An 18,653-nucleotide genomic window follows, 5' to 3' on the forward strand; every position below is an offset into this window, starting at 1 on the left:
TCTGACATTAGCACTGGGCCCCTGAGCCATCGGAGAAGTCACCAGCCTCTCTCAGAGTATTATGATAGAACCAACTCATAGGTTCCCGTAATGGATCCAGCTAATGGTTTTCTTAACTGCTAACCATGGGATGTGGTTCAAGCCTGCCTGGACTCACGAGCGGGCTCTGCTCTTGGGAGTGGGACACTATAAAGCCTTCTCTCTCTTACCTCCAACAATGTGGCACTGCTGGTAAGAATCTCTATCTCGCACATCTAGCAGCAGGAAGGGGCAGTCGGGATAAGGTTTGTCTTTGGTGTTGGGCTCTGCTTTCTTCACTAGCCCTTTGTCTAGATCCAGTTCCCCAACACCACTGATGACGCTGCAAGTGAAAAAGTAGGTCAGCAGAAACTAGTCAGGGGTTGGTGGCTTAAAGGTCAAACGTGTTTCTTCAGAACAGTGAGAGAGCGCTCAATGACTTTTCAAAAGACACCTGAAAGAAAAAGGAAAATGTATATAGTGTCTCAGTTCTGCCTCTGAATGCAAAATCCTATGGATCCTATTCTATCACACTGGTCCCCAAGGAGGGGATCCACGTGTCCATACTCACCTTCAGAGAGTGCATGTTAGGTCATGAGCATGGCTGAGGGGTAGGAACTGTAGAGCATGTGCTGCCTCCAGCAACAAGGGCAGCATCCAGAGAAAGAGAGGTCAACAGTTAATCCAATGGAATTTTGAGGAGTGCGAGAAAGCAGAGCAAAAGAGGAAGGAATAAGGTTGACTGGACAGGAAAAATGAAAGGTGTTTCTATGTACATTATATGTAATACAAAGTAACAACAATGTTTTAATATAGTTCATATACTTATACAGTGACCTATCCAATACAGATTTTGAACCTTAAGGTTTTCAATAGTTATCTGTACTTACTTCCATTTTATAGGTTACAGTGTTGAGATTGAAGAGGCTTTTAGATTTGGTGGCATTCATATGAGAGAGAGGAAAAACCAGCATTAAAATGAGGGAGTTCACCACTGACAGTTCTGTTTCTAAGGTCACAAAATTAAAATTGGTCACCATATTAATATTATAGGCAAAATGTGGTGAAAACATGAATTGAAGGAATAAGAAGAGTAGGTGTTATGAACAACGTGGCAAGTAGTGAAATATCTGTACTGGAATAAGAAGATGATGACTTTCCTAGGCAAATATGAAGCTATATGTGCCAAATCACAGATTAGTATGTAGCAACAGTTCCTTTCCTACCACAGCAAGTCAAATTCTGCATTTAAATCTGATAAACATTATAACAATATGCTTATCGTGCATATTATGTGGAGCCAAAGGAGAAGAAAATCTATTTCATATGAAACTGCAGCCTCAATGAAAGTCTTGTTGGTCTACCTTGTTTTGAATGCAATTTTAGACTCCTTACACAAAAGTAGTTATAAAAATAATAATAGTGGTACTGATGATAGCAATTCTGTCTCTAGTAGAACTAGTTTCTCCAGGAGAACTGTTTTGCCAGTAGAAGGGATGGATATGTGCCAAAAATCAGAACTGTCTTATAATCAACAGTTAACATTTGAGAGAAAATGTTGCATCACAGTCTATGGAATAAGAAGGACCAGCCCCCTGCAGTTTGAGAAGTGACACCAAGGGTTGCTTTCATTCTCCTTCGTATCTATTTAATATCAGAGCACTATGTGTGGCACTGTTTTTCTTCTGATTCTAGACAGGGTAATTACAAGCTGCAGCCGACAGAAAAGGAGGGAGGAATCATATTCTCTGAGCCAAAAGATAGTAGTTGTAAAGCTAAGTCCTAATAGCAAACGAGTATAGGAAGGCTGAGAGGAATGGAATTGAGTGGTGAAAATGAATGCTCTCCTATCAATATACTCTTAGATTAACTGACTAAGAATGCTGTGAGAAGATTCAGGAGGTGGCATTTATATAAAGAGAAAATAGAAGGGCTGGGATGAAAATGTGGGACTTCATTACTGCCAACCTGTTTCTAAGGTAATTAAATCACGGGAATTGGTATCTAGATTAACAGGAAGGTAAAGTGCAATGAAACATGAATTCGATTAGAGTACCTCTGAAGAGTCGAGCGACTGGAGTCGCCAGCTCCCACGCTATTTATGAACTGGACAGGGCTGGGTGACTGCTCCCCGGGGCTCCCTTTCCCGTTGGTCCTGGCAGTGAGTTCAGCATCAGGGTCTGAAGTTGCAGAATCGTTGTCTAAAATTTGCAAATGAATAAATAAATAAATAAGTAGTAAATTTAACCTTAGAATTTGTATTTACTTGTTAGGCAGTTCCATTGAAATTAGGTCAAGAAAGGTGAACCATATCACCGTTATTAAACTGTTCTCTAAGTTCTATTGCATACGTTCTCAAAATGTAGTCTGTGGACCCCTGGAGTCCCCAAGACCCTTTCAGGGGATCTGCAAGGTGAAAACTATTTTCATAACCGAGATGTTATCTTTTTTACTGTGTCGATATTTGCACTGATGGTACAAAAGAAATGGTGGATAACATTGCTAGCACCTTAGCAAGGGTCAGGGCAGAGGCACCAAGTTTTATTAGTAATCATTGTATTTTTCACCAACACACATGCACTCACAGTTAATAAATATGACTGTCACATTTTAAAGAGTCCTTGATGAAGTAGTAATAATAATTTTATTAAATCTCACCCTAAGTACACACCTTTTTAACATTCTGTGTCATGAAATGAGGAGTCCACATACAGCAAGTTTGCCACGTACCAAAGTACCATTGTTGTCTCAAGGAACAGTATTAGTGTGATTATTGCTGCTTTTGCCCTGAATACCATTTTTACTTGGAAGAAAAACTATACTTAGACTTGTGTATTTGGCAGACATTTTCTCAAAAAATGATCTAAGTGAACTTGTCATTTCAAGGAAAACAACTGATGGTATTTGTTGCAATGATTAAATTTTGAACAAAAATCAGAATTTTGGAAACTGTATTTGCCACCAGAAGCTTGACTACTTCCCTATACTTAATGACTTCTGAAAAGATAGGTGGTGAGATTAATAAATGTGATTTTTTTGATACCGTGTAATAAAATTTGTCAACATTTGGAAGATCTTCATAACTCAGTGAACCAATATTTTCCAAATGACCAATGAATGATATTATAAAATCATGCATGGGTAAGAAAGTCATTCAAAGTGCAAGACAGACCAATGGGTTTAATGTAACACACTATGAAAAGTTCATTGATATGGTTTCAGATTCCATGTTACAACTAACATTTAAGAAGCTACCAGTTGTTAAGTTTTGGTGTAGTATCAAAGAAAAATATCCACAGTTATCTGAAAGGGGTATTAAAATATTCCTCTCTTTTCAACTACAGGTCTGTGTGAGGCCAGATTTCATATACTTTAACTCAAAGAGCATATTGCAACAGATAGAATGCAGGAGATATGAGAATCAGCCATCTGCTAAATCAGACATTAACCAGATTTACAAAAAAATGTCAAACAATGCCATTCTCAGTAAATGAAAAAAATTCTCATTTTTTTTGTTTTGGAAATATAGCTATTTTGCATAAAAATGTTATTTATGTTTGTAATGGGTTTAGTATTATTATTTTCAAGTGAAATAGTAAATAAATACTTTTTTTTTTTTTTTTTTGTGAGGAGATCAGCCCTGAGCTAACATCCGCCAATCCTCCTCTTTTTTCGCTGAGGAAGACGGCCCTGGGCTAACATCGGTGCCTATCTTCCTCCACTTTATATGGGACGCCGCCACAGCATGGCTTACCAAGCGGTGCGTCGGTGCGCGCCCGGGATCCGAACCAGCGAACCCCGGGCCGCCGCAGCGGAGCGTGCGCACCTAACCGCTTGCGCCACCGGGCCGGCCCCTAAATAAATACTTTTTAAGTACTCAGTTTAATATTTTAATACTTTAAATAGATATAATTCACATAAACCAAAACTCTTTGAGGTCCTCAATAATTTTTAAGAGTGTGGAGGAAGATTGATACCAAAAACTTTGAGAATCTGCTGTTCTAACCAGTATAATGAGAGAAACAACAGAAAGAAGAGGCCTAGTTATTAAAGAGGATATTAAAATTTAATTTGAGTATGATATAATATACCTAGAAACTTCAAGAGAATCCTATGAGAATAAGGAAAATAAATATGTGGTTAGACAAAAAAATAAATACTAACAAACAAATTTTTTTTCCTATATACCAATTAGAAAATAACATGAAAAACATCTCATTTATAGTAACAATTGCAGATATAAAATATACTCTCCTAGAAAATAAACTTACTAAGAAATGTAAAGGACCTATAAAAACTTATAAGTCTTTTACAGACCTTATAAAAATTTTACTTAGAGACATTAAAGAATGGAGTGACATACCTTGCATAGTCCTGACTGGGTGACCAAAAGCAAAATGATGTTAATCCTTTCCAAATTTAATTTTTAGCCTTAATACTAATCCCAATGGGATTTTTTAAAAAAAGCTTGAAAGGATTTTTAAAATGAGAAGGAAAAAATACATATATATACATAAAGAGGTAATCTGGAGAACCTGCTTTATCAAATATTAATATATATTGAAAAGGTAAATGATCAAACAATGCAGAACTACAACCAGAACAATGGAATATAATAACGAACACAGAAACAAATCCTAGAATATATATAAAAAGCTAATATATGTTAAAGGTATCATCACAAATCAGTGGGTAAAGGGAGAACTATTGAATAAATGGTGCTGAGATAATTTGTCAACTATCTAGAAAAACCAAATTTAGATAACCCCCTCACATTACATACCAAAATATATAACAGATAGATTGATGTAGGAAAAAACCAACCAAGCAAGCTAAAAGAAGAAAATATAGGCAAATAATTTATCTTATTTTTGATTTTATGTGTCTAAAATAATAAAAAAAAAAACCTATAACATGAAAGGCAAATAGATTTCATGTAAAAATGCAAACCTCATATATGTCAAAAACTAAGCATAAAGAAAATTAAAAGGTGAATAACAAATTAGGAAAAATGTCTGTGACATATACAAATGAGAAAAGGTTAATATACTTATTTACAAAGAGCTTTTTACTTAACTAGTTATTTAATTGAAAAAAGATCATGCGCAGAAGGTAAAAATGCAAACAAGATCAAACTGTTAATATGGAAGGAAGTCTTCTTCCCTCTCCAGACTGCAGGCCCTCAGGCCTCCTCCCCCAAGGGAACCACCTTCACACATGTAGGTCTCCCTCCAGAAATAAAAGAACTACATACTTGTGCATACATTTTATTTCCTCCCCTTTCTACATATCCAGGAGAATGCCATTCATACTGCCCTACCCCTTGGTTTTCTGTTTGTTTTGTTGTTGTTTTATTTTTACTTAATAATACAGTTTGGAAATTGTTCCAAATCATCAAATAGAGATTTTTCTCATTCGTTTTCAAGGCTGTTTGGTTTCCAATGTATAAAGATATCATAATTATACAGAGCTTTTACAAATCAATAAGTAAAAAATGAAAATTCTATTAGGAAAAAAATGGGAAAGGACAAGTAATGTCCTCAAAAGAAGAAATATGTATGACCAATAAACACAAAGCTCAACCTCACTATCAGAGAAATTCAAAATAAAACTATTAGATACTGCTTTTCATCTAACAAATTGGCAAATATTTACAAAAATGATAATTATTCAGCATTGGTTAGGATGGGGAGAAACAGGTCTTCTCATTTACTTGGTGGGAATGCAAACAGAAAAAACCATTTTGGAGATAATGTGGAATCAGCATTGAGTGTCTTAAAATGATTCTACCCTTCGACCCTCTGCAGCAATTTACCTTCAGGAAATAATCAGAACCATGCAAACATTTACGTATTTACACTGCAGCATTACTTGATACAAGTGAAAAATTAGAAAAACTGTAACGCCCAACAATAGGAGAATAACTAAATAAATTATGGTATATCCAAAGGATAGACATTATATGACAACATAACCTTTACAATTAAGCTTTTGAAGTCTATTTAATGACATGCATAATGCATGATAAAATGTTAACTGAAAACAACATAATACAACATTATATACAAAAAGTATGGATTTGGGTGGGGAGTTAGGGGGAAAATAGACCAAAATGTTAACAGGAATTATTAGTTATTTTAATTTTCTTCTTTATATATTTTTTGCAGTTTTCTATTTTCTAGAAATATACTTTTAAGTCAGGAAAAAACAATAAACATTACAAAACGAGATTTTTTTTTTAATGCCTTCAAAGATAGCCAATATGCATACAGATACAATCTGTTCTACAGGCTTTCCTGTGGGAGTTATTATTCTGTGTAGAGCACTAGAAAAACACTAATATTACTCACACATTATGGTGTCCTACTTTACAAGAGCCTATTTTGCTGTGCAAATTTATCTCAGAAGAGAAAATTGCATGTGCCCATATGTTCTGGTGCTGCAATTTCAACAATGAATTAAAGGACCAAATCCAGGTACCTGTATAACCAGGTTAAAATTGGGAGCGCTTGTATGAGGAGACTCAATTACCTCTGTTACAAAGAGCCCTTATTTCTCTGCCGTCTGAGAGGCATCTGTCAAAGATAAATTCCTGTCTTTTTCCGATTCTCTTTATCCTCCCTAACAAAAACAAGCCCAGGGAAATGACAGTTGAGTCGCACAAACCCAGTGTTCAGACTTCCTGTGAAACTTGTCTTGCAATCAGAAGTCAAATTCCTGGCCTACACCAACGTTAACAAAACACATTCCCCTTCAATAAACAGCCACACATTGATTGTTGGTACTTCTGGATAAAATAAAGCCCTAGACTCTGTGTTCTTTTTATGAGAGTGCAACTAAGAGGTTTTATTTTTGACTTGGTATTTAGGAAAGGAAATCTGGAGCCTACCTATCTTTCTAGCCTTATCTCCTACCCAGCACCTACTCCTCCCTTAGACCAGAGGGAGACTGGATTACGTGATCCCCCAGACACGCCGGGAGTTTCCTCTTCTCTACGCCTTTGCCCAGGCTGCTCCTCAGCTTGTAACGGCCTCACCCTTAATTTGCACCGGTTGAGATTCAACCCCGACTTTTAAGGCCTAGTTCAAAAGCTTTAAGAAATCCTAGCTTGGTCTTCTAACTGGAAAATACCTTTCCTTCTTCGGAATTCCCACAGCAAAGATACTGGTTGCTACCAGAGACATTTGCAAAGTATACCTTCCTTCTAGAGTTTTTGAGAAGATTAAATAAGAAACCTCATGGGAAGTACTAGCAACATATATTCAACAAACGATGGTTTCCTTCCAGTCTTCCATGACGAATTTCTGCCATATTAGCCATATTAATAATTTTGTGTTTCTATTATCATTCTCCTCACCCAACAGACATACATGTAACTCCATGTAAGCAGAGCTGTGTTTTATTCATCTCTGTAGTCTCATAGCATCTAATTCTGTGACTTACACATATATAGGACTAAAAATATTTGTTGAAAAAAAGTGATTACTAAATTAAACACATCTGAAACATTTAAAACTACAAATGTTAGAGCCAGAAAACCAGATGGCTTTTTAAAAGAAATATGAGTTAACAGTTAAAGAACCAGATAGCATTTCTCAGAGAGTAACAATCTAATTACAAATAGATACATCAAACAGTCAAGTCCCTGGGAACACAAGAGCGCAGGGTGAGCATTGCAGTCAAATGGTCCATCCGTTATTGTCCCCACATCCTCAATTCTCATTACCTTCTAGCCTTTGAATCTCCTCAGCTGTCACTTCTAGTGTTTGATCAGATAGGGAAGCAACTTGGATGACCTGATAGAAAAAAGAATGAAATGTGTAGACGTGTGTATGTTTGTTTGTCTTTAAACAGAGGCAATTCTGTCTTTTACAAAAGACGAGGAAACATCAAACATCAAAGATCTCTTGTTTTAAGAAACTGTCAGTGTCCTCAACTGGAGACTAAATCTCAGGTCTCCTTACTTTGGGAGTGGTAATTACATTGCGGATGATCATTCCAAAAGAAAAGATTCATTTAAAGCATTACACAATAAACTTAAAAGACCGAAAGGATAATTTAGGACAAGAAACATGAATAAGAGTTTAAAACCGCTCCATATATATTCTAGTCCCAACATAACATATTATTTCTTAAAAATGCAATACTTACAATAATAGAACTGTATCAGCAATTCTTCATGCAATGAAGAAATAAATGTAATTATGAATATATTGATGATAATGTTGTATACCTACACACAGTTTTTAAAGCACTTTTCACAACTTAGCTCATAAGACCCAAGATCCACCTTGAGTTACATCAATGGAACTCTTGTTTGGGTGGCAGAGAGACACTTTGTTCATAATTTTCAAATAAAAGAAGAAAGTGACTTTCCCCAAGTAACAAAATAGCCCATGGCAGAAAGACTTGGCAACAGAGCTCAGTCATAGAAGGGAGACCCCCTGGTTTACACAGAGAAAATGTCCAAACAATCCAGAGTCCAGAATTCTAGATTCTAAATATTAAATTAAATGGACAAGGAAAAATAAAACCTAAACCACAAATTTGATGATTTAAAAGTAGAGTGCATATTTTACTTTATAAAATTCTTATCAAAGAAAAGAGAAAACTTTCATACCATCCTTGAATGAACACACACACCACACACCAATTAATCCTCCCACAGGTGAAATATAAAGAATCAGAAGAAACCCCTCCGCAAACATTACCTAGAGCTGAACTTAGAAATAGTCGCATAAAGCAGCACAAATTAGACAGTCTTTACTCTAAAGGAAGATCATTAAACTTACCAGCTGGGCAAAAGTTGTAACTTTTAGTCTCTTGAAAAGCTCATCTTTTTTGTATCTATAATCTGAAAAGCAGGATAGGACAAATATTTTTCTAGGTTTATTTTGCTTTCTTAGAGGTATCAAGTTATATGGTATGTTTTCCGACTTAAATATGCCTTTACATATGTTATTTCATTTGATCCTCATGATATCCTCAAAATTAAGTGTGGCAGCTATTATATCATCTCTTCATTTTTCCCCTTTGCTTTGGCTGGTAGAAAGCCTCATGTTGAATTTATAAGCCACCTTTTCGTGTCTACTGACTTTATCCCCTTGCCTGTATATTATTAGTCTACCAATGTCCTCTTACTATGCTGTCTCTGCTTTGACCATATTATATTGATTGCATGCATTTTTGTAAGCCTCTTTAAATCCTTTTCAGAACAAAGCAGAGAATAAACATCTGCATTTTACAAATGAGGACAGACCCAGAGAAGCTGAGTTGCCCCAGGTCAAACAGCTGGTAAGACATTTACACTCTACAATTCTAACTCTGCCCTGAAAAGAAGACAATTATATTCCTGAGGTTACAAACTATGCTAGAGACACAGGACAACACTTTTTGTTTTCCTGGGGTACAATGCTGGGAACAAAGTTACGACTGTTCTTGATAAACTCTTGCATCAATTTCTCTTCAACTCCACTTTAATAAAAATCGACCTATTCAGTTTTGCAAGATGAAAAAGTTCTTGAGATCTATTGTACAACAATGTGGATAAACTTAGCACTACTGCACTGCACACTTAAAAATGATTAAGGTGGTAAATTTTGTTGTGTTTTTTATAACAATTAAAAGAAAATAAAAATCAACCTAAAACATCAATATTTATTCAGCGTTATTTTTACAGTTCTGAGATATAACTCAAAGGGGGGTACTTCTGTACTTGTGTTAATAATTCTTCATATCACATTAAATAGCTTTTAAAAATTTAGCCAATCTCACTTTATCTAGTATCTGTCCCATCAAGACATGTTGAAAGTTAGCTTCCTTAAACTTTCCTGAAGATGACTGCTGATTCTGAAGTTTTCAGCATTGAACTCCTGCCCACCCTTCCATTTCACTCCTTTCAGGTTTTTATATTGGCGCCTATCACTCCTTAAATATGGCCTCATTATTGCAGAATTACTAAAGGTTAGCTGGATAATTACTATGGCCTTCACAGGACAAATGGCTCGTGAACCAAGACTCATAGCAACAAAGGAAAGGATTAAATGTACTTAAGACTATTTACCTGGTGTTACCAATCATTTCCATGAATTTTCCAAAAAACCAGCACAGACTGGATAGCTATTTTGGAGCACAACGTTAGCTTGGTTTACCAAACACCTTACAACTCAGAGTCGGGAAATATTACCTTAAAAACTAGCCTTTTGTAAATATATCAAGACTCTTTCCTACAGGGAATTAAAGCTTCTCTGTTCTAAATCGTCTTAAAAAGAGCAATTTGGCTAATAATTAACCATTACTTCTAGAAAATTCTTAGAAGAGCTTCTTTTGGATACAAGGTAACAAACCTAGAGGCAAAGGAGCTTCTAAAACCCGTCAGGATGCAGAACTTAATAGGCTGAGCAGAAGCTTTAAAAAGTGCAACTGAACAACTACAATATTCCTCTCAATTGCCACCAACTTGCCCACCAAAAGCCATTTATGTAAATCAAAATGGCAATAAATCAGCCAATGAAAACAGTCAACAGCTTTCAAGTAGTGTGCACTGTGGCATTTGTCCATTGACATTCTTTTGGTATAGGTGCATAGTTTGAAATACTTCTCCAATTCCTCACATTCTAAGTACAAAATGTACACATTAAAACCCCCTTTAACTAAGTAGAAATCACCTTAAACAAAAAACAGGCTCTGCTATATTCTAACGATTGGCATTTCTAGTGTCCTCTCACAAGCACTAGAAAACCCACTGCGTATTTGAGCCTGAATTCTACATACCTGGTTCTGGTTTAGAAGGACAGCCGTCATTGGGACTTTCTGACATTATTACTCAAAGATAAAAGATCAAACTAGACGTTTTATAGTAAGTTTTAAATTTTATAGAAAGGATGACTTGGAAAGCTCCGTCAGTCTGTCCTTGCAAGAGCGAACAGAGCTTTAAGAATGGAACTTCTGCTACTGTAGCTTCTCCCAAACTCCATGATGAAGACAAACAATCCTAGTTTCAGATATGTTATCAAGTTTTGCTTCTCCAGTAAGTCTGGAGTCTAAGTCTGTCTCTCTCGAGTTACTGGAAGGACAGAGACCTGACTATCTAGGATGTTTCACACTGGGTCCAACCAGTGTCATCTAACCACCAGAAGCCAAGAATAGGCTTTGTAAACCATCAATAGACACAGAGTGTCTATTTTCCCCAGGCAGAGTTGAAAGAATATTCAGATTACAAAGGAGTTCTGTTTTCAGGGTTCTGTTAAAACACGTTATTAGCAAAGGGAAGTTGGGCTCACAGTGGAAGACAAATCAAAGGAAGTAACAGAACAAGGTTTGTGATTTCACAGAAAGACCTGGCATCTAAGGTAATCTGAGAAGAGGGGTCTAGGGTGTCATGAAATAAGGCAATATTCTCTTCCCTTTCTACCCAAAAGAACACCTACAACAGAAAATGGGAAAAGAGAAGGAAAGATCTTCCAAAGGGTCAATCCCAAACCAGAATTTGAAGTAATTCTAGTCAGGGAATCAGCACAAATGTGTGAAATAAGGTGAGAGGAAACTTCTGTCTTACTAAAAGGAAGCCCACAACTTCTAAAGAGGGAAGCAAGCATTTTCAAGGACTCTATTCCAGAGGTATGTCTTTGGGGAGATAAGCTCCATTTCAAGTTAGATGTTAAAGAAATCACATCGTGCTTTTAAGAAATGTTTTAAACAGGGTTTCAGCAATCTGGGAGGAATGGGACATTTTTATGGGACAAATTTTGGTGTGGACATGCAAGCTACACTCAGCTACAAATGGATAGGAGGTGAAAGAGACTACAAACCAAAACAGCAGCAGGCCAGCCGAATCTTGCTTGCATGGATGAATTAAGGACAACAACAATGAAGTGTAGGTGAGTAAACAAGATTTTTTTCATAGTTTAAAATTTTAATACATACTTAAAATATATATAGTTTACAATATAAAGTGTATGAATATAATATAAAATATATAAGAAGAAAAGAAAAGGACACTGTGACATTACACATTAAAAACAAATGTCTATAGCATTAGCCGTTTTAGCTGAACACGGTGAGTGAGAGTCAGCATAAAGCTGTTCCTGAGTCCACATCTATTGTTTGGGGTTTCTCAGTACTGCAGCAATTCAATAGGGACATAAACATTATCATTTAAATTAAAAGGCCTGCTGTGTAAAAGCAAAAGTTCTGGTGAATTCTGGATTTGTAATATTCTCTTCCCAGAAAATGTATATTACCAGAGCCAAGTCCTGAACTGTTATTAATGAGTACCTCTTTACTATCATTAGGTAAATACTCCTCTCGCATTAGGTTCTCTTGCTGAAGCTATGAGCAAATCCATCCTAGAAAATAGATGTTTCTATTCTTCTTTAATTCTGGCCTTGATGTGTACATTTTACATCCGTTTTGGACACAGATTGAAAAATTATGATTTTGTGCAAGGGCAATGCACTCGATGACTAGTAGCATATCTTGCAGAAGATTAGTTTTTAAAAAGGATGTGCATGAAATATGATTTTTAATTAAAAGAAATCAGACTGCAATGAATTTATAATGCAAACACCACATTAAGAATAAGATCTTTCTTCCTCACACCTCTAAGTCTTTCATGAATACTGACTAATTTATACTCAAAAGAATGTTACAAAATAAGAGAGACAGTATTACCCCTATCTCAGGTATAGAGAAATAAGAAGACCAGAAAAAGTTCATGAAGACTGCAGTACAATAAAACTAGAAGCTCAAGTTGTCCCTGCTTAACTAGTGCTCATTCCACATTCCAACATGAACATCTCCTATGGGATCTAAGTTGGGCAAAACTTAGACCCAAAGGCCACAATCTTAGCAGCTGACCAGGATGACAGTGTTTCTCACATTCTGCTAGGCACCCACCAGGCTCACCTGCCTCCCACAGCTCTCCACGTGTCAGGTGTAGAGTATGGTTAGGGTTGTTAATAATCAACTTGTAGAACAACTACAGGGTTCCATTATCCCAAACCATCAGTAGTGTTACTCACTTTTTTTGATCTCTTCTAGCTTCTCAGTGTATTTAGTCATACTGTTACCTAAAAGAGAATAAGGATTTTAGATACGCTTTTAATGGAAGAAATTGAGTAACACTGTGAAAACAGAATGGAGTACAAGTATTCTCAAAGCCTTCCTATCCTGTTCTTACAGAATTACAGTCGGCAAATGGCCACACATAGTAAACAGTCTTTTGGATTATACAGCATCATTAAAAGATGAGGAATCAAGGGAAATGTTTGGGTTGAATGTGTTTAAGCTGGGGTGCATACCCAATAAACATTGAGAAGTCCCAGGCAGTACAGATGATCACTTTGTATAAACTTTTTTTTGAGTCAAGGCTTTCCTCCTCCTTTTATCCCCCCATAATCTTTTTGTGGGGAAGATATGCAGAGGAGGAGAAAGAAAGAAGCAATGGTCTTTGAACGTCTAAAATGTGCTGCTGTGGCTACCCAAGCAATTCTTCGTCTCTGCTCAGTCTTTGTGGTTTCCCTCTCTTTCCTGAACTTGGTCTTCCACTCTGCACGCTGATGTTGCAGGCTGAACTAGACCAAACAGTCTGTACGCTAGTATTCACCATGGATTTGATTTGCTGAGAAATAACAGTGGATTCCCACCACTGTGGAGAGTCCCCAGCTCTCATGTTTTATAGTCTGGTTCTACAATACTAGGCTCTAGCCAAGGTGGTTTGGAGAGTTTTCATGCATTAAAACTGGGCCAGAATCATTCTGGTTTCTGAATGAACTAAAGTCTAATTCTCAAGCCAGGGGCTATTATTTTTTACTGGGAATGCTTCCATTTGATTCAATTCAACACAGCAAGCTCTATCTGACACCTAAAAGATAAAGCAAAAAGAAAAACATTCAAAATAATTTCTCATTTCTAAAATTGTGCTCCTAACTTTTAAGTTTTAAGAGGAACTAGTCAGAATCAGTCTCAACTTCAGATAAAAGAAATACTCCCAATTACGTAACAGCATGAACTGATGTTTTCAAGGACTATTCTGAACTTTTCTTCATGTTTAGGTCAGAAGCAGAGAAAGAAAATTCCTGCTCTGAAACCCACAATACATTTTCCAAAAACAACTTACGTCATTTGTTATTATTAAATCTTTACCATGAATTCATGATGGAATAAAATTCCACTGAGGTTTTAAAAGAATTTTTTCTGTCTGAAGACGTACACCCTCCAAACCAGGACCAGAAAGCGGGAGTCAGCGTAGCCCTCGGGTCAGACTATCCCCCCAAGAGCTCAGAGGCATGGCGGCAGTCAAGGCTGCTCAGGAGGCCTGAGCCTTCTCAAGAGAGACACTGGGAACCTCTCAGAAGAGGTCCAGCTAGCACCAAAAACCAGGATTAGAACCAAACATGATCTTTTCTAGGTTCTTCAGGCTGGAATTGACTTGAGATGTGACCAGATCTCCAGAGTGGAAACCAAGAATTCTTCCAAGACACACCCCTCTCCCCCTACCTCTGAACTCAGGCGGGAGCTCGCTGGTCAATGCATTGGGGGAAGAAGACAGGGCAAACAGTGTGCTGTTCAGCATCCTACAATCTTATTCTTAAACTATTTTACATAATAGCTCTTGGTTATTTGTTCCTCAGTCCCCTACAGTTGCATGTGTGGACATGGCAGTTTCTTTGGGCCAGGGCCGCTTCAGGCAGTCTTGTCAAAAGACCGAGGTACAAAAAGGATTACTGACTTGTCCAGTGACAGAGCAAGTTAGTAACTAAACCAAGATTAGTATTCCCAACCTCCTGGTTTCTAATACGGCTCACAAAAACACATTGCTTCTCTAGTTGTGCTGTTTTAAAATCACGATTTCACTGTGAGGTAAATAAATATGTAGGAAGTGCTACTTCCTTAACAGTAGCAGGTGGGAACTGTTTTATGCTCTAAATTCCCTGAGGCATATTATGCATGGAAAACAATAGCCAACCTTATTATATAATCTTTATTATTAAAGTATTGCATTTCCAATCTATAGTGGTTTCTACTAACAAAGTGTCTAAAATCCATTTCTCAATCAATTATCAACATTTTCAGAGTATTTACACAGCACCGCGTCCTTGTACCAGCAGAGCCTCACAACAACCCTGTGAGGTCCGCTGTCACTCTCACTGTTTGTTTTTCCCACTAAAGGAGAAGGCAGGGAAACAAAGTCTTTTGCAGAGGTATACAAATATTTGGCAAAATTGAGAACAAATCTAAAACGGCTATCGATAGGAAGCTCTTTTCATTACAGACATTCATTCTATGCAAGTAGGTGGAAAAAAAGAAAATGGAGGATTTCTACATTGTTTCAACTGGAGAAATGGGACAGTAGGACGGTTGACTAATCAACACAAAAATCTCTAAAAATTATTTTAGGAAGTACGAAAAGTAGTATTTTACCCCACTTCATAGACTGCTTTTATCTTAACTGAGCAACTTATCTTACAGGATCTAATTTCATCTGAAAATAGTTTTTTGAGCAACTTATCTTACAGGATCTAATTTCATCTGAAAATAGTTTTTTGACTACCTTTTAAAAATACTAGAAACGAATCAATTCTATAATTGACTTATTTATAAACACATCTTTGTTTTATACAAAAGTAAGGAGCCTAAAAGACTATCAGAGAACCATTTAAAAAACTTTTTGAAATTACACACTACTGCCAGACAAATTTTCCTAGACAAGACTTTGATCTAAAAAACAAAAAAAGTCATTGGCTCCCCATTGCTACCCGACTAAAGTTTAAACTCCTTGCTCTAGCACTGAAGGCGCCAACATCTTACTTCCCTCTTCAATCTTGCTTTAATTACTAAACTTGACAAACTCTCTGTTAGTCTTCAGTTCTCTAACATGTCACCTTGTCCACGTAATCATAATAGCTCACCCAGCAGGAAGTGACCTTTCCCTCCTCTGAACCTCTACAGCACTCAGCTTACCACTCACAGGGCATTTATCATTGCACTGTCTTACTTGTGTACATGCCTTATCTACCTTATTATACTGAAAGCTCAAGACTATTTATACACACACACACAGAGTATCTTTATTCCTTCCATTGTCCAGCATGGGAGGCACTCAAAAATACTTGCTAAAAGAAACATACTATGAAGATCTACTATCGGAAGAATCCTCATAATGAATTATTTTAAAATGCAAATAATCACACCCCAATTTGGTTTGACTTTGTGTACATCTGATTTTCTTTAAGCTATGAACAATTTGAGTTATATACAGTCTATGTTATGTACTACCTATATGACCTATATTGTTTCAGGACTTAGGTAACCTAGAAATGCATAAGGTGATATTTGGCTTCTACTTAGTTTATAATTTAAGTTGCAACAAAAAATACATTAAAAAAGTTTTATAATTAGAATCAAGAGAAAGAGACAACTCAACCATATTAATAGTGCTATGCAAAGATAGAGCAAAATCAATGAACTGAGTGACTCATTCATTAGATTTTTTCCTTTGTTTTCCTATAATTAACAACATTATTTGCACTGAACCAATAAGAAAAGCAAGTGATTTTGAGCAGCAGCAATCTGAAGTGGGTAAGATTTATAAGTCACGAACTCAGTTGCTAAGAGACAACTCCACTGCTTTATTTTTCTTCAACATTTCCCTCCTCTATGGAGAAATTCTTTTGGCTCAGAAGGAGCAGAAAGCATGAAAAGAGGCTCAGTGGTCCTTTGTTAATCTCAATAAATTATACAAGTATAGAGTGCTTTCTGGTTTATAAAAGGCTTTTACCTACATTTCATCCTTTGACATAAGAAACAGAATTAAATACCAAATAAATGAAGAGTACCTAGTCTGCAATGAGTTTGAATGCTTAAGATCAAGGCTATTAGCAAATATTCAGGAAAAGTAAAGACTAAAGAAGAAAAAAGGAAATGACTAGTTTGTGTGGAGATAACAAAAATAAGGTGATTTTAAAAATATAAAAATAAGGCTAGAAAAGACTGACTGGAGAAAGTCTACAGAATTTTAGAAAGCTAAAGAAATTTGAAATTAGATTGAATATAGATTGAAATGAGAGGATAATGCAAGCAATAAAAGAGTATAGGAGACTAACAAAGGGAGAGCCCTGTGTTTGGAAAGTGTCCCTTAGTCAGTCTGCAGTGCTATGGAACAGAAACCTAGAGAGGGTGCTTGAGAATACACGAGAACCCTGTGGTGGAGACTGAACAAAACAGCATCGGGATTTCATCAGAAGCATAATCCATTCATGGCACAGTCTGCAGTACTGGGGAGCTGGTAAGATACACTCAGGCACCTATGGAACAAAAGAAATATTTGAAATTCAAAATAATTCTGATATTTCTAGCCATGGCTATACATCAGTGTTTGAGTTTATAAAAGAAGTAGAGTCAGAAGTATAGAAATAAAAAATAATCTTTACCCAGGAAGAAGACATCAGTCTTTGAAGAACTCAGTGGAAGGTGATTTGGGTGAAGACAGGAGATACCACAAAATTCTTGATTTCTTGTGAATAACTCTGAATTGCTCACTGTTTGGTAAGAAAAGATTAAAGACCCATCTACTTAGCCTAGAAATGAGAAATGCTCACTTGTTCCTGTGCCTATCTCCACTGCTTTGACTGCAGAGCTTAAAAACATACCATAGACGGGAGCTCCTTACTCTTGGGCTACAAGATCACTCTTGGTTTTTCTTAACCAGGACTCCTCACTCTTTTCACCTCATGGCACACATATGAGTGATAACATTTGGACAAAACGCTGAAGTTTGGACTGTCTCAGGCCCTATGGCTACCCGGAGGGCTGAAGGGATCTGTATCTTGGCACATAACCCATATGCCACTGTACTGAATACACAGGGAGGTAAGTCACAAAAACGCATAGAAAAAAAAATTAAAATCTTAACCTTAAATTGATTTTGGAATAATTTCTAAATTTGAAACAACAAAAAAATTGAACATTAGAATAAGATTTCTCTCCCACACTGACTTTAAAATACTTTGAGTTTTAAGCAATGAAGCACACTTTGGCCCTTCCAATGCTATAATAAAATTAGTTTGGGAGACTTCTGCTTCCAGGAAGATGAGGTAGACATACTTTATTCCACCAGCTAAGTACAACAAAAACCCTGGAAAACCCAAAAAATGAGAGAAAATATTTGCAAATCATATTTCTGATAAGGGTCTAGTATGCAGAGTATATAAAAGAACTCTTATTACTGAATAATAAAAAGAAAAATAACCCAATTAAAAAATAGGCCAATGATTTGAATAGACATTTCTCCACAGGAGATATACAAATGCCAATAAGCACAAAAAAAGGTGTTCAACATCATTAGTCATTAGGAAAATGTAAGTCAAAACCACAATGAGATGCTACTTCACACCCACAAAGATGACTGTAATCTAAATGATGGACAATAACAAGCATTGCTGAGGATGCAGAGAAAATAGAGTCCTCCTACATTGCTGGTGGGAAGGTAAAATGGTGTGGCTGCTTTGGAAAACAGTTTGGCACTTCCTCAAAAAAATTAAACACAGAGTTAATATATGATCAACAATTCAATTCCTAGGAATATAAGCAAGACAATTGAAAACATATATTCACACGAAAACTTGTACACTAAT

At 36.4% G+C, this 18,653-nt stretch overlaps 1 protein-coding gene across 6 annotated transcripts in view; it reads right to left on the bottom strand.

Annotated features, from left to right (window-relative positions):
* CEP41 (centrosomal protein 41) overlaps positions 1-18,653 on the bottom strand; it is a 45,342-nt gene that overhangs the window by 5,544 nt on the left and 21,145 nt on the right. For 4 of the 6 annotated variants that reach the window (XM_058530037.1, XM_058530032.1, XM_058530052.1 and 1 more), the window contains 5 exons: positions 13,041-13,088; positions 8,811-8,872; positions 7,745-7,814; positions 2,075-2,219; positions 210-361 (listed from right to left, as the gene is read on the bottom strand). In XM_058530037.1, the coding sequence (XP_058386020.1) occupies positions 210-361; positions 2,075-2,219; positions 7,745-7,814; positions 8,811-8,872; positions 13,041-13,088 (477 nt within the window). Of the gene's footprint in view, positions 1-209; positions 362-2,074; positions 2,220-7,744; positions 7,815-8,810; positions 8,873-13,040; positions 13,089-17,187; positions 17,325-17,450; positions 17,559-18,653 lie in introns of all 6 variants that reach the window. The other 2 variants (XM_058530063.1, XM_058530071.1) reach the window with 2 other exon arrangements.

Source organism: Diceros bicornis, chromosome 3, assembly GCF_020826845.1.
Source record: "Diceros bicornis minor isolate mBicDic1 chromosome 3, mDicBic1.mat.cur, whole genome shotgun sequence".
Classification (NCBI taxonomy): Eukaryota; Metazoa; Chordata; class Mammalia; order Perissodactyla; family Rhinocerotidae; genus Diceros; species Diceros bicornis.